Raw genomic sequence first — 26,138 nt, 5'->3', positions numbered from 1 at the left:
TACCGAAAAAGTCTACAAAATCGATACAGTAGAACTTTGCCGCAATCGAAACTACCATACCATATTGGCCTATTATTCGAAAGTGATTCGATGTTTAACCTGTATTGGAAGCCGCACCATTTTGTAATTTTATCATGCTAAGGATTTTTTCCAACGATATACGTGGGCAAAATATTGAGTGCGGTGTATCAAACGATCAGAGTGGCCCAGAAAACGTCCCGTTGATTTCTATTTCAATATTTCAGCAAAAAACATTATTGGTTATCCGCAGAATCTCGTGCTCGTGATTTTCTATTGAGAGTGGAGACCTTCTTTAGCGGTGGGGATACAGTTGACTGCTTGTCTGCTGTATCTTTGGAATTATTTGCTTCTCTCATGTCTGACGTCCAGGTCTTCATAGTTAAAGCTGTATTGGTGCCGACGGTCGGATGTTGTATCTTGCTTCTTGCACTTGCGCGTGAGCAACGTCGCCTTTTTATCCTCACCGATAGTGCTAACAGTTGATTTTGGGGTGCTGGATGCTGTTTAGCAGTTGTCATTATGTCCTGAACAACTGTTACAAATTTGGGAACCGTTTGTAGGTATTTGTATAGAGATCACTGTTCAAATAGGTATATCGTCGATGAGTCGGCAATTCGCTGAGATACATTCTCGTTTGTATATGTATCTTTGTATTGCGCAAGGATTGTTCACGATGTGGCGTCTGATGTTAATACATGCGCGTAGGAATTTGCATGTTATGGGGACAAAGCGTGGTTTATTTAATAGTTCCGTGATTTTTAGTTGAATAATCGATCCGCATTCTCAGCATAAAGAAATTTCTCCAAGTATCAGGTTAATAAATTCTATTTCACTTCACTCGGTTGTATAGGTCTGGCTCAGGCAGAAGTATAAATTAAACTGAAGACCAGGTATTGTTATTTTATCTCAGAGGAATATTTATTAAAATGAATGGCATAAAACTTTGCATGCTTTCTGAAACTGTGTTAGCATCGATATTCGTAACAGTTGGCATTGCAAGTATTAGGAGCGGTTGTTTAAATTAATCTTTAGTAATCGCAATTTTGGATATTTACTTTTATTTTTTTCCATTTTCTCAAATAAAATTAATTCCCGGTTAAAAAACAGTGTTATGCTTAAAGCTGATGACACCGCTACGTCATCAATATTTGGTTTAATTTTGACACACGCAGACACAATAGTCAACATAGCAAGATGATTGAGAAAATTACTACTTTCCATCCATATAAAAAAATATCCCACGCCGCTTAGCGCCGCCGCCGCCGCCGATGATTTTAGCAAACGGCGTCACGCCGATACGCCGCCGCCGCCGGCCCAAATCACACCTACGCCGCCGATTACGACATTTTTCATCGGCGCACACCTCTAGTTTCCCCATAGGGAAACGGACTACCATCTGTACCATACACTAAAAATTAAGCATCAGATTCACGGTCCGCGCGCGATCAAACAAGAATACACGCTACATCATCATAAAATCAAAATTATACACGCGAAGTCACCTACACGTGACAAACACGTTAATATACAAATGCTTGAGCCCTTCGCGACCATCCCTGGCACCTACACCCGTGATCTCGTAAACATGATAACATCCCGGTGATAAAGTGAATGTGCTCCTATAAATTTTCAAGCGCGGTTTCAGGCGTGAACCTAAAAACTCCCGCACTCGCACGATCATGAATCGGTCACTTCCGGATGTTTCTATCCTTGATGTCAGCAGACTAGGTCCATGCCTTCAATTGGATCAATTCTCGACAAACATATGATTACGGCTTAAAAGCCAACTGTCAAAATTCACTTTGAATGGAAATTCCGGACAAACCGTAACTCGCAAAACACAGATGTTGGTAGTAGATTAAAGAGAAAAGTTTTCTTTATCGTTAACCGCTATGCACTGTATTCGACCAGTAACGATTTGTCCGGAATTTCCTTTCAAAGAGAATTTTGACAGTTTGCTTTTAGGCCGTAATCATATGTTTGTCGAGAATTAAGCTCTCATATCCACTGGACATCACGTTACATGGCGACATGACCGAGGACTCTTGTGATATGGGGTAACTTACTCCCTGTCAGAATGTGAATTGTACACCAAAAACTAACTGTCAGAATGAAGGTCCGCGTGACCATCCGAGAACGCACGCGTATATAGGAAATGCCACACGGTTGCGAAGTCCAGTCTTGTACACGCAAAGTCACATGAACGCGAGCACACGTGACAAACACGTTAACGTACGAACGCTTAAGCCCTTCGCGATTAACAACGCACACCTACGTTCGCGATCGCGCAAACTTGATAACACTCCGGTAATAAGGAGAACGTTTTAGCACTCACGAAGTTTCAGACGCTGTCTCAAACACGAACCTACAAACGTCCGTTTTCGCGTGCTCATGAATCGGTCACGTCCGGAAACCATTACTCTGTCCTAATAACTTAGGTCCGTACATTCAGTAGTACCAATCAAAAAATAAAGCACATATCAACCAGACAACACGTTTCATGGCGACGTCACTGGAAACTCTAGTGATATGGAAGATTTATGGAAGTTTATGTGACGGACGAAAAAGATGTTCTTAATTGTCTCTTCGACACACACTTTCCAGGTTGTATCGATCCGGAGCTGAACAATGTTCACAGATCTCATTCTGGTGATTCGGACTCGTGGGCGTTAGCACGTACATTGGTTTCCACTGAATCGGTCAAGTGGGCAGTTGACAGCTTTGCTCCATACAAATCACCCGGAAAAGATGGAATACTTCCCGTGCCACTGCTAAAGGGATTTGATATTCTTAAACATGTTTTGAAAAAGATTATGCTTTCCAGTCTTGCTACCGGGTATATCCCGAAAGCATGGCGATAAATCACTGTTAGATTTATTCCCAAAGGGGGGCGCTCAAGCTATGAAGAAGCCAAGAGTTTTAGGCCTATCAATTTAAGTTCTTTTTTTCTGAAAGCTTTGGAACGGATAATCGAACATCACATCAGGAACGCTAATTAAGTTGAATATCCACTGCACAAAATGCAACATGCATATCAGTGTGGGAAATCCACGATCACTCTACTTCACGATGTTGTTTACAACATAGAAAAAAGCCTTCTCGCTCAAGCAATCTAGTGTATTCCTAGATATTGAGAATGCTTTCGACAATGTGTCCTTCCAGTCTATTCTGGAAGCGTCGCGCGGTCATGGAATACCTGCATGTATCTCGGGTTGGATAAACGCAATGCTTAGTAACCGCATACTTTGCCCGTCACTGCGACAGGCTGAGATACGGAAGTTGAGTATTTGCGGTTGTCCTAAGGGTGGCGTTCTGTCACCTTTGTTATGGAACATGATAGCCGACGGCTTGTTGAAGAAACTCAATGAGCTTGGATTCCCAACCTGCGGGTTTGCTGACGATTACCAAATACTAAATACTGGACTTTGCATCGGAGCCATCTTTGACTTAATGCAACAAGAGCTGTCGAACAGTGGTGTCGACAAGTTAAATTATCAGTTAATCCAAGCAAAACTTCAATTGTTTTTTTCACAAAAAAGCGAATAACAACCGGGGTTCGTCCCTTGCAGTTCTTTGATTCTGAGTTACTGTGTGCAGATCAAGTCAAATACGTAGAAATTATATTGGATTCCAAACTGAATTGGTCTGCTCACATTGAGTTCAGAGTCAAGAAAGCGTACATGGCCTTCGGGCAGTGCAGATGAACTTTTGGAAACACCTGGGGCCTCAAACCTAAGTAAGTCTATTGGATTTACAATATAATTGTGCGTCCAATACTGCCATACAAATGCCTTGTGTGGTGGCAGAGGGGAGAGGTGATGACAGTCCAGTCAAAGCTAAACCATCTGCAAAGAATGGCGCTCATGGCGTTGACTGGTGCTGTCACCACAACTCCGACTATCATGTGCATGCATGTTGATCTCCTACATTTTTCGAAGCTCCACTGCGGCATGCTGACCAGGGCTTTAATCGGCCACTGCAAACGCAATTATCACAAGGCAACTATTCAGCGCACTGAGTTTTTTTCGTGTGATCTTTGTGAATCCGACTACGGAACCTCATATCATCTGATATGCAACTGTCCAGCAGTAGCGCAATTGCGATTTCGAGTCTTCGGCCGTCCTTATGTAGACGAAACCATGTTTGGACGACTGAAACTCAGAGACATACTAAAGTTTCTTATCCAATGTGGTAAAGAGCTTTAGGCTCATTCGCAGGCAAGTTGAACTACTTGTGAGTTTAATTTACCTGTTGTTTATTTTTGTTTTGTGCTGTTATTTTTCCCACCCTTCTAATTCTACTTCCCCACACCTCCTTGTCCTTTCCTTCCGCTCAGGAAATGATGAAAACACACAGCACGGCACAAATCCCCGACTGCATACCTTTGGGAACGTTCCATTAAAGCCAATATATTCTGATTCCCGATTCGTGAACATTCCCTTCACACCGGTTTAGTACCAGAAGATTTCTGCGTGTTTTCTTTAAAATATTTTTAGTTTCTCCTGCTACTGGAACAAACCTAGTACTATCACGTGTGTAATCATCATTTTCTAATTATTTTCAGAGACCTCCCGAAGTCATAAGAAAAAGAAGAATAAGGACAAAGACAGAGATCGTGAAAAGGTAAGAATTATTTGGATTTTAGCGTCTCGTTCTCTATTATAGATCATTCAACCGTTCCAGGATCACAAAAAACGTCGTCGTTCTGACGAACACGGTGGCATAACTGGTGGTAGCAGCTGTTCACAAATTACCCCCAACAGTGTCGGTCCAAAGGATAAAACAGTTTGCAATTCATTAATTCAGAATAAAGAAAACCAACACCACTTGCTGCTGAAACAAGGCGCTTCGGAAAAATCATCCACTGTCGTTGTCGTTCCGGCTCAAATAAAGCAGGAACTTACCATCGAAACTAACCTAACTGTGCAGCATTCGCCAACACCCGGTGGCTCCGCAGGGGGACGGTTGCTCAACAGCAGCAGTGTGACGACGACTCCAGTCGCAGCAGTGGTAGCGGCTGTTGCCACCGGAGGGACTCCTATTTCTCCCATCAACCTGTTGCTGAATTTAGAAAGGAGTAATAATGAGAACAGCACCGTTAAAAAGCAAGATATTTTCATCAAAAAGGAGTATAAACCACTGAAACAAGACAAGACGCGGGACGACGTGTCGCGAGCGTTATCATTTGCCGACGCCAATGGTCCCGTAAATAACAACACAAACAACAACAGCAGCAGCAACAGTGTCACCGGCAGTACAACTAACTTAACTAGCAATAAGAGCTCTAACATCTTGATAAAACTTGAGTCACCCAAGAATATAGACGACAAAACAGTCGTCGCAAAGAAGGAGATTCTTGGCGATGTCGGAACGACTCCGGAAAAGTTGGTAAACGTAGGTACCAACATGACAGTACCGGTTCTATCAAACAGCAGCAGTATCTCAAACACGACAACTCCCATGAAGCCGGAACATTCGGTAGATAAAAGCTCTTTGCATGAGCATCACAGCAACAAATCATCGTCCCAAGTTGGCAGCAGTAGCAAACTGTCTACTTCGTCCTCTTCCACATCTGTACACAGGAGCAGCAGTGGAAGTAGTCGAGAATGCTCTCGATGTTACAAGCGATCCAAAATCAAACGCGCCAACATTGGAATTCAGTGTAAGCGAGACAAAATAGAAAATGTCCCCCTGACCGGAGTTGTGCCGTTGGAACCATCTGCGCGAATATCCAACATCCACAGGGACATGCACTGTAATCGGAAGGGGCTCGAGCATCTCAAGTATGGCCGGTTCATGCGAATTGAGGTGCACCCTAATGGCGGCGCTTCCGTTGTCCACATGTACCAGGATGAGATCAATGCCCTGCCGGAAAGTGAAATGGAAGAGCTCGTAAACGAGTTTTTCGCGGTTTGTTTCAATGAGGATGAGGAAGGATATGCAGATCATGTGATGGGAATTGTACATAACGCGGCGGCCTATTTGCCGGATTTGCTGGAACACATGGCGGAAAACTATGCCAATCTGACGGTGAAGGCCGGTGTGTTGGGTAGGAATTCCGACATAGAAACGTGCACGATGAGTCAGTACAATGAGCAGGTAGGTGCAGGTTGAGGCTCTTGTGCAGAAAAAAAGTTTTAACGTATGTGTTTTCATTCACAGGTTATAAAGAACTACTCTCAAGGAACGATCCGGTACGGGCCGCTCCATCAGATCAGTTTGGTTGGAAAGGTTCACGAAGAGGTAGGCGGTTACTTTCCTGATTTGTTGAAACGTCTCGAAGATAACCCATTCCTCAATAAGGTAACTAGTAGTTTTGGTTATTTGTGAAATATTCTAACAGAGGAAATTTGCAGACAATGCCCTGGGGAGAACTGTCAATTGTGCAAATGGATCCACGATTGTCGAACGATGGCCCCATCTTGTGGATTCGGCCTGGTGAACAGTTGGTTCCAACGGCGGAAATAAACAAAACTCCCATGAAGAGGCAAAGGTATTAACGTTTACCATTATGCTACCGTCGTACATAGTAGTATAAATATTTTTTTTAGGACACGAATCAATGAGCTGCGGAATCTGCAGTATCTGCCACGACTATCGGAGGCCCGTGAAACGATGATCGATGACCGTACCAAGGCTCACGCCGATCATGTCGGACACGGTCACGACCGGATGACGACGGCAGCAGTTGGTATGTAAAAATTTTCTAACCGTATTTTTATTGATATCACGTATTCTGGGTTATTTAGGATCAATCCCAAGTAACAATTTAAGTTTTATACCACGCTACAAGTGCAATTTTTGTTTTAGAAGCAGCCATAAAACTTTCATAATAAAGTCTGCTTGAAATTCCCCTACAAACTCTCTTTCTAATGGTGATAGATGGCGACAAAGAATTTGGGAATGCACCATGTACGCTATCAACGCTTCCAACAAATTCCCATCTGTTCTCATATTTGTGCTTGGATCATAGCGATTTGGTTTCGCACGAACAACGACAACATGTTAGAAGGTTTTGTCATACATGGACAATCGTACTGTCGCATCACAAAATAAACGACTACTTTAACCTTCCGACAAGACCACGAAAGCGGCATGGCTGCACGGCAATGCAACGTAATTCCGCTTTCGGGTGGCTTAGCTTAAGACGCCGTCTGCAAATTTGATGAACTGTCAAGAATTCGACTTTCGGTCACTCATTGTCGGAACAGTCTGCTTCAACAAAGCACTCGAGGCCTTCAGTCTCGTTATCCAGATGTAGACGAAAATCTTGAGTCCGTTGAAGTATATCAGCATCCTTTAGCTTCTGTCCAATCACCATCGGTCTGGTTTGAAACTTTCATACGCTGTATTGTTCCGACGGAGATGTCCGACCTAGTGCTCACCGCGACATAAAACAAACTGTTAAAGTGTTCACACTCGAACGATATGACGTGTTTTTTTGGTAGATCTGCCTCCTTTTGTTAAATGTAGGTTGGATCCTTGTGGCCAAGTTGTCCGACTAGCTTCCCTTAATCATGGCGTAGTAATCATCGATTTCAATTCTGACACCCGGCAGGGAAGTTTTTGTTTGAACGCAAGCTGGCAAGCTCTGTCAATGATTGGCTTGTTCGGATACAGCCCAAGAGCGAATCTTATGCATTATCCAACTTATCGACATTTGTAGAACTAGTTCTGGATCAATGAAGTCAGTCGCACGTCTAGCCAATTCGTCTGCCACAAAAAGTGGCCACCCATAAAGAGTAGATAACATTTAATATCTAAAGTTCTTCGATTTAAGTTCGACTTGCGAATAATTTCGATCTCGAATCTGCTGAGTTAAGTGCTTTTAGGGTAGCCTGATTGTCAGAGCAAAAATAATTTCTTTAACCACGACTTTCCCGTTGAAGCGTCTATTGTACGCCGCATAGTATCTACCAAGTGAATGGGTCTAGGACTCGCTCCAAGCAAGCGATGCGACCTGTAAAGCATAGTTTATTAGGTAGTAGTTTAATTGGTTTTCGAGTACATGATCACTCGAAAAAGAAAATATCTTGTTTAATTTTTGGTTATTTTTAAAGCCGGCTACCGAGAGTACCCTATGTTTTCTAAACAAAGCAATTTGAACTCCCTACCAGAGTCGGAAAATGTTTTTTTCATTTGCCAAAATCAGGCGAAAATGACGAAAGAACGAAGCTTCTTTCCATACCACTAGCACTTTGCGAAATCGAAAATGAGACAACAGGCTAGGACAAAGCAAGCATGTAGCAGAGCGTTTTCATTATTCTCTCCACACGCTCGTTTTCGCTTTGAGATTCAGAATGATATTGGTACATTCGATATTGAACTTACTGCTGGGGAAACGAACATACACTAGCAATGATATTTATTTGTCGATGCTCGATTCTGCAGATTTGCGAGCTAATGATGGTATTGTAAGACCGAAGCCTGATCAGTGTGCATATTTCTTATTTTAACTATGTTCTAGTTGCATTATTAGATGCACATTGCATTAATTTCATTTAATGAATGAAAATCGCAAATTACTGACCATACATCAAAACGAAATTGCAACTTCGGATAGTCATAGGAAAACGAAAGTCGCTGCTGCTGCTACTCGTTTTCATAGAATCGAGAGAGGAGGGGACATCGCCTTTATTGTTTTATTTTTTCATGCAGTTAGCGACGAAAGAGGCAGGGAAAGGACGAAAATGAATTCTCTGAATTTCGTCGTTCATTGAATAGGTATGAGAATTTTAAGCTCTGCTCCCTACAGCCGACCGTGGGAGTATTGCCTAGAAAAGCTAATCTTATCTGCATAATGGGCCGGATCACTACTTCTTGCGACGGTATTTAGATTTTAGACAAATTTCGCTATTCCTATTCTACGATATAAATATTTATTCGGTTGAAAATTATCGAGTGATACGTTTAAATTTATGATAGTTCGAGATGTTATAAATCAAGGAAAGTATTTCATATTTTACATATTGGATTGTTTATGAAATACAAAATTTGTGGGGAATAAGGTGATGGAGCCATCATTATAATAGTTCTAGAAGTTAAACTTTACTAGCTCCCGTTATATTTAAATTTCTTCATTAGGTTTGGTCGAAATAAAATTTCAGCGATCTTTTATTAAATTTCAAAGTATCCGCATCTAGCGTAAGCGACGTAACAATTTGTATTGATTTTATTTATTAGCGATATTTTGATTGGTTCCCATTATTCAGTGGGTTATGAGACTGGCCTAAGTTACGTCTGTATTTGGTTTGTTCTTTGATCTTTATCTATAAAAGAATGAACACCGATTCAGTAACCAACAATTTTAAAATTGGCTGTTTCGAATGGAGCAATTTATATTCTTTTGGTAATCGAAAAAGACAAGAGTCAGTAAAACTCCATAGTTTACAGGAAAATAAGGAGCCTTGGTATTCATAAGATAATAGCAGACAAACCACATTAAGGTCGTAACCAATTTACAGCAAAGCGATCATTCCGAGAGGAAATACAAGCAACCCGCTCGTTGTTACTGCCAGTCTCGCCTTGATTTTCTGTTGATAATGTGGATTTTTGCTTTTACCAACTTTTGAAGTCGACGAAAATGGCACCGCTTAGCTTGATTTTAAAGAGGTCTGGATCTCGAAATAAAAGATGGTTTCGCTTATGAAAAATAGCTTCTTCTGAAATGAGAAACCATTTCGATGAAATTACTAACAATAAATATGCTTCTTTGATCAGAACAAATCGATCATCTGAGAATAAAACAAATAGTTTGACGACTTAATTTCACTTTGAGGGGCTTCTCGATTTTTTTGAAAAATGTATAATTATATTAATATATAAAGTACTTTATCGGTACTACCGGTACTGAGGGCTTCAGTATCACAGTACCGGTTCTCACCAAAAAGGGTTGGTACTAGGAACCCTAATCGTGTGCTCCGAGTCATGAACCAGCTCAACAATGAACAATATTTTATAATTTTAAGGGCTATTCCGCGGGCGCACATGGCCAGGTGTGAATAATTTTCCATGAATAAAATACCACGATTTTGTGAACTATTTCACGAACACGAATGGTCAGTCACTAGGAATCATGAGCCAGTTCACGGATACATAAAAAACATTTTATGATTTTGTGAACAATTTCACGAGCACGGATGTAGAATCACGACTAATACATTAGGAATCATGAACTAGTTCACAATAATTGAAAGGATTCATGAATAATATTCCAGGTTTCGTGAAATAGTTCACGAGAAACTATGTTTTGATTTTGTGAACTGGGTCATAACTACGAAAACCAGACCATGTTTAAGGTGTAATTGATCATGAATCAGTTCACGTCGCATAGCCGGACTCTGAATAATGTTTCAAAAGCTATGAATAAAAAAAAGATTCAACATTTGGTTTTATGAATTATATTCATAAAGTTGTGAACTACTACTAGTTCACGTACAGAAAATGGGTTTGGTAATGGTATAGCGGAAACCGTAACTGAGGTTCACAAAACGAAAAAAATATCTTCATTAATAAAAGCGTTGTATAGGCGTTACTGAATGGAAATGGAACATAATTATAAAACACATGATTTTTGTTCATGGTTCTGTTTCCGTAACGTAAAAACGTGATTGTTCGTAAATTTATTCATGATTTTGGCAACCTTTTATTCCCGTGCTCTCTTCGCACAAAACCAGTGTAGTCAGTTGCTTTGAACGTTCACATGTGTCGTGCAAACTGTTTTTTGTATACGAACGACAATATCGAACATTGAAGGGAAATACAAAATAGTTAACCAGATACACCAGATGCTTGTTAGCAATAACGGAACTTGAAATTAGATTCATAACAGACGCGGCGAATTTTCAGTATGTATTGACCCGTGATTATCGATACTAGTCAGACATTGCGTGAATCCAATTCGTGATACATAAAGGTACACATGCCCTTGCGCTGCTTCTAAAATGGATTCGAAAGATACGTTGTCAAAAGCACTTTCAATGTCGAGAACAACTCCTACACTTGATTGGGTTAACAAAAGAACTTTTTCAATGTTGTAGATATCATTGTGTAACAGGGTGGTAGTGGTAGACTTCTCGATTTCGAAAATAACTTACTTAATCTACTAGTCTCGTTGAGACTCGAGACATTTGTGCAAAGGCTTTTCCCACCACTTGATTAAAGGATAGAAGCGCATTTCTTTAAGCTTTGCGAGCCAACTTAAATGTCGCCGATCCGCCACTGCAGCAGCTCTCGATTGTACCCCATTTGGCAGAAATGGGGTACAATCAATAATGGTTATTTGGCATAATCATTGCACTAAAACGAATACATTAGACGGAATATTAATTACAAAATCAAAAAAATCATATGGCGATTACACCTTTGCTTGCGAAGTATTGCCGCTTCCAACACTATAAATTAAAAAATACTTGCTACTTCCTTCTCGTGCTTATACTAAATGACTATTATGCCAAACGTCCGTTATGCCAAATGGCCATTATGCCAAATGACCATTATGTCAGTTGACTTTATGTCCAACGACTGTATGCCAAACGGGCTTATGCCAAATTGCCTGACAGCGTATGCTGCTACTATCAGTGAGTTTTTTTGCCCACGACCTCATCCAAATCACTTGAAAGTTCAATCGTTAGAAAATACCCATGAAACCTAGTCACTAACCCTCGTGGTAGAGTTTTTCGTTTTTAGATTTGAGATTAGGATATTTGACGATGACGATATCTAGCGAGACGTTTAAATGATCAAAGACGATTTACTTATGATCAGATAATGACGGTTCGAGCTCGTTGGGTGCGAGCCAATTTGCAAACTCATGTGTAATACTATCAGAGCTTATTGTTTTGACCGCAGGCCGTCTCAACAACCCTCCTCAGGTTGCTTCAGTATGTATAACTATGGCTTCTGTACTGCCCTGGCAACTGTTTTGCCTTCCCACGAGAATTGGGAACCCTCGGCATCAAAAATTATTTTCGCATTCTTCTTTATCAGTACTGGAACCAACAGCAAATTCATCGCAAGGTTGACGTATATAGCGCCACACTTATATTAATTTTTTTAGTTTCCCTTTCTTATCATAACACTAAACCATGGCATTTTTGGCCAATTTCGCGTCACAACTTTTGGGTTCACTGTAAAAGCTCCGGTCGGCGACTGTGTGACTCGTCGCGCCGGAAGAGTGCGGGGCATTTGGCATTAAGTCGTTTAGCATAAAGTAATTTGGCATAAGGTCATTTGGCATAATGAACGTTTAGCATAACCGACATTTGGCATGATTTTGAGAAGTGATCATCCTGCAACTTATTTGGCATAACGGATATTTGGAATAATTATTTTTAATTTCTGGTAAATGGCCATTTGTCATAACGGACATTTGGCATAATGGTAATCTCACTGATGCTCATTTGGCATAACAGACGAATGTGTAATTTAACAGCGAATGAGCCATTAGGTTAAGGCTGAACAAGAAGCAGTAATAATAATGTGTTAGTCGATCTTGCCACTAAGTTAGTTTCGGATTCTGATGAGAGGAACTTGAAACGGCTAACTAATTTAACTAATGTCGTTTTCGCTTGAAGCAGAAACTAGTTCAGTTTCGGACCTAACTGCTGTCAAACCATTCGTTTGAAGCCAGTTTCGAACCTAGGTTATGCGCCTTTGCACTGAAAACCGAGTTGGGTTCGAACCTGAAATATATTTCGGGTTTGCTCACGGTTCTATCACATTCGCCCGAATGACATTCACCCGAAAGTCATTTACCCGAATGACGTTCGCCCGAAAACCATTTACCAGAATGGACCATTTACCCGAATGTCATTAACCCGAATGCCATCAACCCGAATGGACCACTCGCCCGAATGTCATTAACCCGAATACCACATTCACTCAAGCATAATATAAAATCGGTAATTGTCTAGTTTAGTGACTTTCGTGATAGAAGTTCGACTATAATGCGGGCTTATACAGCGGAGCTAGTGTGATGCGGCTTGGCCGCATATCCGAGGCCATGGATCCGAAGCGGCGCAAAGCCGCTGAGGTTCCGTTGGACGAGGCGTTGATCCACCCATCGCCGGAGTTATACGCAAACCTGTGATCCTCTTGTTTGCCCGGTTTACTCAAACATAGGGGCTATAGCTAGTTTGAAGCCGACTGAGCGGCAGCGAAGTCGGACAGTGCACCAGAAAGCGATGTGGCGTAGCCACATTAGTCAACCGTACACTGACCAATGTGGCTATGCGATATCGTTTTTAGGTGTACTATCCGACGTCACTAAGGTTCTGTTGCCAACGCCACAAATGCTCTTCAGGTGCAAACTGATGCATATAGGACGCAGTTGTCAGCTCGAGCGGTGAAATCTTGTGATAAACCGGACAAAATAATAAGAAATCTTTCGGAAACACGACCGATCGAGGTAAATATATATTAAGATGTTCCGTTAACGAATTGAATCAATTAAATTAGTAATTATATCTTGCATGGTGGGAGTCCATTTGGCACAACACCGTTAGTAAATAGTAGCTCATAAATGTTATGTGGTGAAGCTAGTGTGATGCGGCTTTGCCACAATTACCAAGGTCGTGGAACCGAAGCGGAGGTCCCTACTCGGCAAACCTGTGATCCATTGGTATGCTTGGTTTACTGAAATGTAGGGGTAGATTCCATCTTTAATTATGAGCAGTTCTTTGAGTTTGTATACCAAACAGCCCTCGCAATCAAGCCGGTGGTCCACTCGTTTGCCCGGTTTACTCACACTTAGGGATTGATTCCTTCTTTTAAACATGAGCAGCTCTTTTCCCACAATTAGGGGTTGATTGCTTTTTTCAAACATGACAAATCCTTGGATCTGCATGCCAAATAAGTCTGCAAAGAAACTGTTGATCCACTCGTCTGCCCGGTATACTCAAACATAAGGGTTGATTCCTTCTTTCAAAACAAGAGCAATTTATTGAATCTATATACCAAATAGCTCTCTACGTAATATTGGATTTCGAGACAGTTCAAGATTTTTCAGAAAAATAAAACAACTTGGTCGTCAGATAAAATATTCGGAAGATCACCGAATACAACTAATTTACAAACAAGTTGTTGCCTTGGCTTTCTTGCCCCATCAAGGTATTCCAATAGCACTCGAAGAATTGAGGAAAAGTTGTCCAAAGGCTCTCGACGATTTTTTGGAATACATTAGTAAAAATTGTATTTTTGGTAGGAAGGAAACTAATCAAAAAGTTTCTCAATAACCCTTCTTTGCCCCCTGCTCCGTGGTCAGTTTTCGAAAATGTATCGACAAAGTTTCCTAGAACCACTAATAATGTGGAAGACTAGCACAATAAATGGAACGGTTTATTAAGCCGTGGAAATTCTATGGTGTGTTGGAGCAGTTGCAGCTTGAAGAGAAAAACCCTAGTACGTATGTTTTACGTACACTACAAGCGGTGCCAACAGCTAAAAAGTCTAAAAAGAACTCACGAAAGGACTTAAAACTGGAAACCCTAGTTAAATCATACAAACCAGGTGATTGGATTAACTATTTGACTGGTATAGCTTTATTGTTAATTTCTTCATATCATCAAATGTAATAAAATTTGTATTTCATCTTAATAAATTAAATTTTTTCGATTGACATTTCGATGTTTTTCGGGTATATGGAATTCGGGCGAATGGCATTCGGGTTTATGTTGCATTCGGGCGAATGTCTTTCGGGTGTTCGTGGCATTCGGGTGAATGACATTCGGGTTTATGTGACATTCGGGCAAATTTCCTTCGGGTAAATGGCTTTCGGGCGAATGTCATTCGGGCGAACGTGACAGAATCTTGCTCACACCACCGCTGTTTTGCAAGAACTCAACTCAGTTCCATTCAAAACGTTTGTTTGTAGCAACTAATCTGGGTTAGTTTCTAGGTTCTCAATCGAAAACGACATAATTTAATAATACTAATAATAATAGTGTGTTGTTTTCCATTATCTGATATTGATTATATTTTGAGGGAATACATTTTATAAGTGATTTTGCCTTTTGTTCTAAAATGAGCAGTTCTTTTGAGTTTCATCTGTAAAACTCTTGTATTTGCCAATTTTTCCAATTATTGATAGTTTGTCTATGATTTACGTTGTAGTATAGTGTAGATTTTACAGATTTTTGGTTGATGTAGCGCACTAGAATTGTGATCCACCAGACGTATGTTTTGTTGTGGTTATCATTATTATGATCGCCAGTGAGTTTTAGATTTCCATATCGCCTTTCAATAATTAAAATTATGATAATTACCCTTATATCATGAGCATTTCCAATTATTTACCGTACAATCCAGACGATAACATTTCTTGATATCGCCAAGTTGTCAAACGATGATTTATTGAATGAATTTACATATATAGAATCATCGATTGTTGCACTGCTCTAGCACTCGAGGCAAAACCAGTGTAATGCAAATCTGTGTTTCACTCGTTTGCTGGGATTACTAAGATATAGAAAATAGCCAACAAACAACGAAGGCTGAACAAGCCTTTCATACAAGAGAAAAAGCTGAACAAAAGCTGTTCAAGCAGTTGTTCAGCTAAATTGTTGTTGGGTATGAATTAGTTTAAATCCGACGGAGCGGCAGCGATGTCGGACAGCAATCGACTCGACGCGATGTGGTGTACCCACATTAGGCGTAAATATTATTTATTAATTTGTAAAGAAGAATTAACAAATTAATTTCCGACCTTCAGCAGCAGATCGGCCTAAAATTATACCGAACGACCTTACACATCGCGCAGTCTAAAATTATCTATGTTTTCCTGTAGATAAAATAAAGCAAATGACTTCCAATATGATCAATTCTCAAAATTATACCAGATTGCCGTTATGCCAAATGTCCGTTATACTAAATAACCCTAAACCAAATGACCCAGACCTGACAGTATACCCATCAACGAAAATACGAAGTTCAGCTTTGAAACTTTGGGATAATACTCTCAGGTTATATGGCTATTAAGCACGTCGTTTGGCATAAGCTCGTTTGGCATAGTGTTCATTTGGCATAATTTGAAATATACATTGAAATATTAGTTATTTTAGGTTGTGACGCCTTATGTGGCTACGCCGCATCGCTTTAAGTATGAGGGTGTCCGACAGCGCTCCGCTCCGTCGGACTTAAACCAGTTGATAGCCCCTATGTTTGAGTAACGAGTGGATCATAGGTTTGCTTGTGAGGGGTTGCCGCTCCCGACGGCGGGTTGGCGGCCATCTCGCCAGGCGGATCCTCAGCGGCTTTATACTGCTTTGGATCCTTGGTTTCGGTTATGCGACCAAGCCAAGGGCTATTTGGTATGTAAGATTCAAAGAACTGCTCATGTTTGAAAGAAGGAATCAACCTCTAAGTTTAAGTAAATCGGGCAAACCAGTGGATGACCAGTTTATTTGCGAGCGCTATTTGGTATACAAATTTAAAGAACTGCTTATGTCTAAAAGAAGGAATCAATCCTTATGTTTCTGACAAATATATATATTATATATATATATATATATATATATATATATATATATATATATATATATATATATATATATATATATATATATATATATATATATATATATATATATATATATATATATATATATATATATATATATATATATATATATATATATATATATATATATATATATATATATATATATATATATATATATATATATATATATATATATATATATATATATATATATATATATATATATATATATATATATATATATATATATATATATATATATATATATATATATATATATATATATATATATATATATATATATATATATATATATATATATATATATATATATATATATATATATATATATATATATATATATATATATATATATATATATATATATATATATATATATATATATATATATATATATATATATATATATATATATATATATATATATATATATATATATACAGGGTGTTTGGTTCATGGTTAAGAATCTCTCGGGGGGTGATAGACTGCCATATTTGGAGAAAAAAATTGTTCTACACATACCATCAAATCTCAACCGTTACAGAGTTAGTGAACTTTTTGTGTAAAAAACTTATTTGTCTTAAAATACCTCTAACTTTAAAAGTATACTTTGTATTTTAAATGTTTTAGTTCCATTCGAAAGGTGAGAAAATTTTGCATTGAGTGATGCCCTCACAAGTTTCAGCTAATGGGTTTAAGTAGCCTTTTCAAAGTAATTAATTGAAAATTAAACAATTTTGAACGATTTTTCGTTCATTTCTTGAAAATCCTAATAGTTAACCTCATCCTTTTAATAATTCAGGTTGTTAGTCTTGGTGTGCTGCTTAATTAGTTCTTTGACATGATACACTTACCTTTTCTTATTTTCATGATTTTGGGTTATTCAACATGGATATTTTTATCACATTTCCACTAGTACCAGCTCTAATTGAAAAATTATGGCACTTATTGTACATTTTTCATTTTTATTCGAAAGCCAGGAAAACTTTACAGTGGAAAAAGTATTAATACCTTTCAGTTAAGTGAATTTAGTATTCTTTTAAAAGTAAATTAGTTTAAAGTTAGTGCTATTATTAGCATTTTCGTTAATTTTCTTAAAATAGTAAATAATAAACATCACCATTATTATCATGGAAATAATGCATCTCAGCAAGTTCTACAGTTCTTTCTTTGACTCCATTCAATTATCTCTTTTGGTTTCGACGCAAAATCGTTTTTATCACATCGTTTTATATGCAAAAATAACGATTTCGAACCCACTACATTTGTGGCGGGGTCATGCTGTGTTAACTATTAAATAGCAGCAAAATTAAAAGTGATATAGACAAAGTGTCAAATAAAAAGTTGTAGAGAAAATTAAGGGGCATCAAATGAACAATAGTAACAACAAAATTTGGTTGATTAATAATTAGAATAATTAAAAAACTCTCCAAAAACACAAATTTCGAGTTATTTCGTTAGTAAAAAATCATTTAGTACACTTAACTAAAAGATATTTGTACATACACTGATAGGAAATTTTCTCAGCTTTCCAATGAAATCTTGTAAATAACGATATTAAGCATATTTTTTAGATTAGAGTCTTTTAAGCACTTGCAAGTCGGTTACAGGAAAAGTATAGTAATGAAATTACAAAGAAATGAGAAGAGCTAGAAATATGACGTCCAAGAACAAATTATGAATCGTCCCAAAACTCAACTTTTGGATACTGGATATTGCTATTATCATACTTCATTATTTCGAGAAAATTAGCAAAAACCTCCTCAAAAACACTAACTTTTAACTACTTTACAGCTAAAAGGTAATTAAAACTAATTACTTAAAAGATATGAGAACACAATTCAATAGGAAATTTTCTCACCTTTCGAATGGAACTGAAACATTTAAAATACAAAGAATACTTTTAAAGTTAGAGGTATTTTAAGACAAATAAGTTTTTTACACAAAAAGTTCAATAACTCTGTAACGGTTGAGATTTGATGGTATGTGTAGAACAATTTTTTTCTCCAAATATGGCAGTCTATCACCCTCCGAGAGATTCTTAACCATGAACCAAACACCCTGTATATATTTGCCAAAAAATAAGGTTTGGTGATCTACTCGTTCGGCCGGTTTACCAAATTTGAGGGTTGACTCCTTCTTTTAAACATGAGGAGTTCTTTGAATCTGCATGCCAAATAAGTTCACAAGCAAACTGTTGATCAGCTCGATTCCTCGGTTTACTTAAATATAAGAGCTGATTCTTCTTTGAAACATGAACCGTTCTTTGATTCTATATACCAAGTAGCCCTTGATATTGTCGCATAACCGATACCAAGGATCCGAAGCGGCGCAAAGCCGCTGAGGATCCGCCTCGTATTGTGGCTACCGACTCGCCGTTGGAAGCGGAGGCCCCTCGCAAGTAAACCTGTGATCCACTCGTTTGCCCGGTTTACTCAAACATAGGGGCTATCAACTAGTTTAAGTTTACAGCACCAAACTTAAAGCGATGTGGCGTAACGCTTAATAACAGAGAATTCAATGTTTATTCTACATTATGCCAAACGACCATTATGCCAAATGAACATTATGTCAAATGAACTTATGCCAAATCAACTTATACCAAGCGACGTGCTCCCATTAAATACAGTAAGACGATTATTTGAAATTTCTAGTTTTAAGTGGTGCCCTTAAGCCACTTAAATAACATCGAGACTTTTTATTCGTTAACTCGTTCAATTTTGCTTACATCATATTGAAAATTTTCTCCGGAAATAACTTCCTAAGTCAGTGTCATCAATACAACTCATCAAATATTCACCTGTTTGACGAATAACCAATCTTTGACTTATTGCCCTAAAATTAATAATCCTGTCTATTCCACAGGTGTTCTAAAAGCAGTCCAGTGTGGAATTCCAGATGAGCTGAACCGCATCACTAAGGACGTGGTCGCCTTCGATGCTCACTACTTTCCGCATCTGGTGGAGAAGCTACAGTTGGATCTACACGAGCCACCGATCTCACAGTGCGTCCAGTGGGTGGAGGATGCCAAGTTGAACCAGTTGCGGCGGGAGGGTATCAAGTATTCCCGTATATCGCTGTATGATAACGATATCTACTTTCTACCCCGCAATATTATTCACCAGTTTCGAACGGTAACAGCTGTCACTAGCATAGCATGGCATCTTCGGCTTAAGCAGTACTATCCAGATCAGGAAGTGGTACAGGAAATTACCAATGGGTACGAGGTTGATCCGCCACACTACAAGGAGAAGCAAACGATTTTACCGCACCCTATTTCGGTGGATGATAAAAAGCATACACCAGTCAAGCGGACTCACGATGGCAAACCAAAAAAATCCGAAAAGAAGGATTTACAATCGACCCCGAATGAAAAAGATGATAAACAGTTGTTGATGGTTGATGCTGAAAAGCTGGCGAAAATTGATATGAGAAAATTGGTTAGAGATGACAAACCAATTAAGAGTGAGAAAAAGAGCAGTAGCTCCAGTCACAAACTTTCATCCTCTTCGACATCTTCGGCACACAAGTATCATAGTAGCGGTAGTGGCAAGAAGGATGCGCATCGTTCAAATGGTGAACGAGACAACGACAAGGACAAGGAGAAGTATCGAAGTCGCGATAAGGATAAAGAAAGAGATAAGGATCGAGAACGTCACCGGCATCACAAGTACCATTCCTCTTCGAGCAAATCGTCAAGTTCATCATCTTCAAAGCACCGTGGCTCAGATGAACGCAGCCGAAAGCTCTCGCACTCATCGTCCTCTTCTGAGCGGCATCCCCACAGTGGTAGCAGTAGTCGCCGGGAATCCACTTCCAGTGTGACGAAAGAGAAAGAGTCCAATGCGACCGTGGTACCACCGGTAGCGGCTGAAATCGAAATCGAGCATTCTCCTGATGTCACTACCGGCAGTAGTAGCAACATGATCATTAATGACCAGATCATCGAGGAAGATGCCAACCCAGCAGCACTCATCAGTAGCGAAAGCAATTACGAGTCTGTGATAAATTGCAACGACGAAGCCAAGCTTACCGTTGCAATAGAAACTACAATTTCAGCAGAAGGCGATGAAATAAGCACCGAAACGCTGCTACTACTAAAACCGGATGAGGAAATTATTACAACCACGATAGTAGATGACGATCAGCATCTGACTGCGATAGCAGTGGACCACAGTGAAATAAAATCCATACAAACTGTCACAGAATCGCTTGCCCTCGCTCCCCCACCACCTCCACCACCACCCATTGAAACGCCTCCGTTACCCCCTTTGCCACCAACCCCACCAGCAACTGCAGCGGTGATTCCGACCACATACGACAGCATCGATCGACATTCGTCAACAACACCGAAGGCTAAGAAAGCAAATCAAGCTAATACCAGTCAACTCGGCAGTAGTAGCAGCAGTGTCCATCAACAAAAACCAATCATCTCCAGCCACACATCGTCATCAAAAGTACCATCCAAAACATCCAGTGATTTGTTAAGTTCAATAATGGCACGCATGGAGAGCACACCGAACCGAAATCCGAACAGTTTTTAAGCTTTTTTCTTCCCGTTCTTGTGTCCGCATTGTGAAGTTTCATTTTCCTGCGTTCGTCCCATCACTCACACCTACTTCTAGTTATTTGGCTCGCTATACCAAGGAATGCTTATTTTCCATGTTCCTTGTCTTATTTCAGTTAGTTTGTTTTATTCATTCGTACGCTGTTTTTCTCAAAAGCAATCCCAGGGTCTGTATATTATTACATCCCAAATTACCTAAAAAACGATCCTCATTGGCATAATTTTGCTTACATGTTAAGTCTAAAAGGTTACATATAGATCACGGAATCTAAAAACTAGAACATTGTTAGTAGTTGTATATAATGCTTCTGCTGTTATATTCACACTAGCACCTTAGCATGAAAAAAATCACACTGCCATCTCTCTTTACAAACACAATACTGTCAATAACAAAAATAACGGCATTTGTGCTTTCATGTCTTAATTCACGATCTCCTTTCTTTTCCAAAGTGCAAGGAAAAGGCATAAATTGAGTTATCAATTGAACAGTTTAAAACATTAGTTTTCGTGTAGGAATACTGTCTGTACTAAAACACAACCTCCCACAAACCCCACACAGGCAAAGAAAAAAAAACACTTGTTTAATTAAATCGCTTCCTTTAGTGAGTTATACAGAATACAAAGAAACAACAATTAAAGCATATTTTATCTTCACGACAAAAAAAGAAGCAGAAGATGCAAATTTAATATCTAAGCAGAGGATAATTATAGCAAATAGATTTAGAGAAACTTAACGTAGACAAAAGTTAGATTCAGGATCACATAATTACACAACTGAATAACAAACAAACAAAAAAAACACTCCCACACACACATCTTTAAACGAGTGCACCTAGTTGTGTACAATGAATGGAAGAAAGAGGCGAATGTTAATTTACCTTGTTGATGATCTGTTAAACTGGCTATAATTTATTCTGCGAGCAGAGAACGTGAAAATATCGAGTTGTAATACATCGAGCGTATGCCCAATGTTTCAAGTCGTTGAGCGAAAAGAAGAGGTATAGTAGCGATCAGTTAGATTCTATGACAATGTCCCTGAAGGTGACATTCACAATAATAATTATTTTTGTTTTTGTCGATATTTAGCACCCCTGTACGCTAGGGTTAATAAGTTAAATTATTTTCTGCAATAAGTGTCTGACTTCTATCGGTATCCACACCGTTTGCTAAATCCACACCGTTGGCTCAATCTGCATGAAAATCAAACAGCAGTAATACCGTAGTCATGCTGATTGATTTTCATGAAGTTTTAGTAAACGGTGTGAAAAAGTAACTGCTTTTTTGTTTTCGTTATCGATTTGCATTCTCAGTTCAACCTTATGCTCTGTGTTTGCAGCCACACGTAGCAATACTGCTGCGCCTTTTTCTTGTCAAACGTTTTCTTTTTTGTGTATTGTGCAAAGTAAGCAGCACACAAAATCGGTAATTATGAATTCATCTTAGTTTTGAACTATTGAGTAGCTCTTCCGTTTTATATTATTTTTATAAAATATTATTTATATACAACACACGCAGACACGTAAAGATTAGCTATCGCGTCGTATGTATATTTTATTATAAATATAAATTTATCTATCCATTCAATTACAGCTGTATATTTTAAGAGAGAAAACAATAAAATACTGTTTACGGTATTAATGGTGTAAGACAGACTTTTTTATTATTGAGTAGCGCAGGCTGATCTAAAGAGAAACTCCTTGCAATGATTGAACGGTGTGGTAACGCATCTTAATAGAGCTGTCGTCGTAGTTTACATCACCACTTTTTTACACGATGCGTATAAAGATTGGAGCAGTTAGAATCTGGACGCAAAATTTATATCAAAGTAGCACCTTTTTAGTAATCGACTCTGGAAAGTTCTTTCCACGCTGAAGGTTTTGTCATAATACGCGCAGCTTTAAAAAAAAAGATGTTACATCCCACGTGACAAATAAAGTTCTGTTTCACACTGCAACCAAAGTTTCAAGGGAGACTTCAAGAGCACCACACAATCTCATTGTGACAAGAGATGGAGGCCGAAAAAAATAAAAAAAAATTGGATATCCAAGAAAAAATCCAATGGAGTCATAAAAAACGCGAGAATGTTGAAATGCACAAAATTTACCGTTGTCGATATCTTCCCGCGTTTCTGCGAACAGAAATTCACGATTCCGAGGGAAACAGAGCGCATGGCATAGTAGCACCAACGATCGACGACAACTGCGTTGGAAGGTCTTGACATCATTCAAAGCAAATCCAGGAATCTCGCATCGTGATATCGCATAAAATACAAATTTCGATTCTAGTATCTTTCGGGGATTCCACCGAAGATTGTACTGTATAGTAAGGTATTATTGAACTTTCTGAAATTTTTACTTTGAGATGTCGATTTTTAATCCTAGATGTGGGTGAATGGAGAACAGGGAGTCTAGTTATGTAAGGTATGCAAACTAGGCTCGATGGGCTATCCAAGTCAGTCTTGGATCACATACATTTGGAGCAACATCAGAGGCTGCTTCAAGCTGTTCTCAACCCCCATGCGGAAAAGATAATTCTGAACCCTACTCCTCTAAAGTCCACCAAAGAGTCCAACATATGTCTGATCCCCCCGGATTCCATTTAAAATGACTAGTTGAAGGGGGTTTGTGCTCATACGCTTCGCTTGATTCCAGGTCTAGCTGGTCGTGTTAGTTCGCTGGTCTCATCACCACCATATCAGTCCTGCACTGCATGATATTGTACATGCGCTCCTCTTTGCGTTGACCAGTTGGATACCATGGTCGATCCCAGTTGGAGGTTGGCTTTCGGTTCTCGAGTGGCCTAACGGCCCTACACTGGTGGTTTGTCGCGTTCGGTGCTACTCGGAGAGTTCCCCGACGAAAGAATGTCTCCTGAAACCGTTGAAAGACGCGTTGCTTCGATGCAGTCGGGCAGAGTGCCGAGGTCTGTCCAGCCATTCCGGATGGAGGATTGCGTCCGGTTGACTGGTGCCCCGACTATTCAAGCCGGTGGTTCGCTACGGACTGCTCAGAAGAAGAGTGTCTCAACTGTTGAAGATCTTCCGAAACCGATGTGTACCTAGGCTGGTGCCGAAATTGTCCTGCGATTCTGGATGGAAGGCGACTTCCAGTTCACAGGCGTCCCGATGTTACTTCACGATCTCCTCAAACTAGTGCCAAGATCGGTCCAACAATTCGGTACAGAACGGCGATCTCGCGTGGGCGAACCTGTTCAAATACTTCTTAAAACATGGCCATGGCTCGATAAGAACTGAGTCATGTGGAAGCTCACTTCACCGTGCGCTCTGTTCACCTACACCGACAGGCACGGAATTAGTCGATGGGTTCATTTACCGTTTACAGCGTTATTCCACTGCTGTCACTTGCTTAAGGTGTCAACTTGTGCTCGTTTACGGACGATCCCTATAACACTCGCTATCTTGTTCAAGTAGAAGGTTTATGGGAATCGTGCCAGCTATCACGAAGGCTACCTCTGACGAGATAGTTTGATACGCGCTGGAGACCCGCATGGCTATCAGCCTGAACGTGTATGTTGTAAGTCTGATAAGGATTACTCTTTCATGCACCTTGCGAGTTCATCCAGCAGGCATATTGGCCTGTATGCTGAAGGATCTCGAGGAGGCTTGCCTGGCTTCGGCAACAACACCAGCTTTTGTCGCTTCCAGATGTTGGGGAAGTAACCATCGTCGATACTTTTGCAACCTCGTTAGGATTGCTGTTTTCAGAGCCACGTTGGGAATACTGTCTAATCCCAGGGCCTTCTTGATTATCAAGGTTTTTGCCACCACTGTCAGCTTCGTAGTCATACTGATCCCAGTACGAAGTGAGCGGCCAGGCCGTCAGTTCATGCTGTGGAAATAGTGCTTCTACGATGGATATCATCCTCCTCGGGCACCTATCCGGTGTCGTACAAACGACCTTCTTACCTTCGCTATGGCTACTTTATAGGCATCGCCCCAGGGATTTGAATTGATGTTGCTGTAAACCTTCTCTAGGCAAGCTTGATTTCCTTGTTAGGTGCGGTTCTTGCCGTCTTATACGCTCGTCTTAGAACTGCCTTTCAGCAACGTTGTGAACCCTCTACATTTTCCTCCGGGCTCGGTGGCAACATTCACGTAGGTCAGCAAACGCCAGATTACACCAGAAGGCTTAGCGGCGATTGTACCTAAATTATGGAATTTGCGTTTCGACTTCGTCTCATCAAAATCCGACACTAACTTAGTTAACGGACTAAGCTAGCGCCAGATTGACGCTAGCTAAAAAAACGAGGGTCTGCCCCAAAGGGAAGAAGAGCGTGTCCAGATAAGAATAAGAAGAGTGGCAGATTTGACAAGCGCAAAACTGATTCAAGATAATCTGCTTAAGGTGCATGCATGTGTGTACAATAATATTATTGGTGGCAAACGCCTTGAGAACCTCAAAAAGGCTGAAAGCACTAGTTTCTATATTCAAAACATTGTTTTAATTAATTTCGATTTAAACAACTTCTTTTTTCTGGAAGTAAAGCAGTATTTACGCAATATAGATGTTGCCAATTGTAAAACCAAAACTCTCGCTTTACGTATGCCTATACCTTAACTGGAATCATCTTGGGTTTTCACGTCATTTGCAGTTTGACAAGACCAAAATTTGACAAGACCATAATTTGATGTTGGAACGGTCTATCCCTGAGAATCATCATAGGAAGGGCAATACCTCGAAAAAAAACGGAGACACAATTTGTGTTCCTGAGCAAACCCCTACACTCAAAAAAATGTAAACGTTATGCCTATTGGTTTTACACATAGATTTTTGCAATTAGTGGAGGCAGATAGACACTATTTACTGGCACATAATCCTAATGTGTGTATTTACAAGACATATTAATCTTACATTCATATTTCATAACTATAAGGCACAAAAAAGCCGATTCTGTAACAATACGCACATATAACTTATGTGTGCGCATATATAGTTTATACAGTTGGCACATAGAAGGTATGCGTGCGCGTGATGACATTAGCTTTTCTTCTTCATATAGATTTTAAGTGGT

General features: G+C 39.6%; 2 protein-coding genes across 2 annotated transcripts in view; one reads left to right on the top strand and one right to left on the bottom strand.

Annotated features, from left to right (window-relative positions):
• Positions 1–22,753, top strand: part of LOC131682637 (uncharacterized) — a 47,084-nt gene extending 24,331 nt beyond the window's left edge. Inside the window, exons 2-7 of the mRNA XM_058964285.1 lie at positions 4,586–4,644; positions 4,705–6,120; positions 6,184–6,324; positions 6,378–6,514; positions 6,573–6,712; positions 19,406–22,753. Of these exons, the coding sequence (XP_058820268.1) occupies positions 4,586–4,644; positions 4,705–6,120; positions 6,184–6,324; positions 6,378–6,514; positions 6,573–6,712; positions 19,406–21,084 (3,572 nt within the window). The 3' untranslated portion in view covers positions 21,085–22,753. The remainder of the gene's footprint in view (positions 1–4,585; positions 4,645–4,704; positions 6,121–6,183; positions 6,325–6,377; positions 6,515–6,572; positions 6,713–19,405) is intronic.
• The window catches only part of LOC131682643 (UDP-glycosyltransferase UGT5-like), an 82,284-nt gene that overhangs the window by 52,617 nt on the left and 3,529 nt on the right, over positions 1–26,138 (bottom strand). The window lies entirely within an intron of this gene.

This window comes from Topomyia yanbarensis, chromosome 2 (genome assembly GCF_030247195.1).
Source record: "Topomyia yanbarensis strain Yona2022 chromosome 2, ASM3024719v1, whole genome shotgun sequence".
Classification (NCBI taxonomy): domain Eukaryota; kingdom Metazoa; phylum Arthropoda; class Insecta; order Diptera; family Culicidae; genus Topomyia; species Topomyia yanbarensis.
This window is presented reverse-complemented; position numbering and strand designations above follow the sequence as displayed.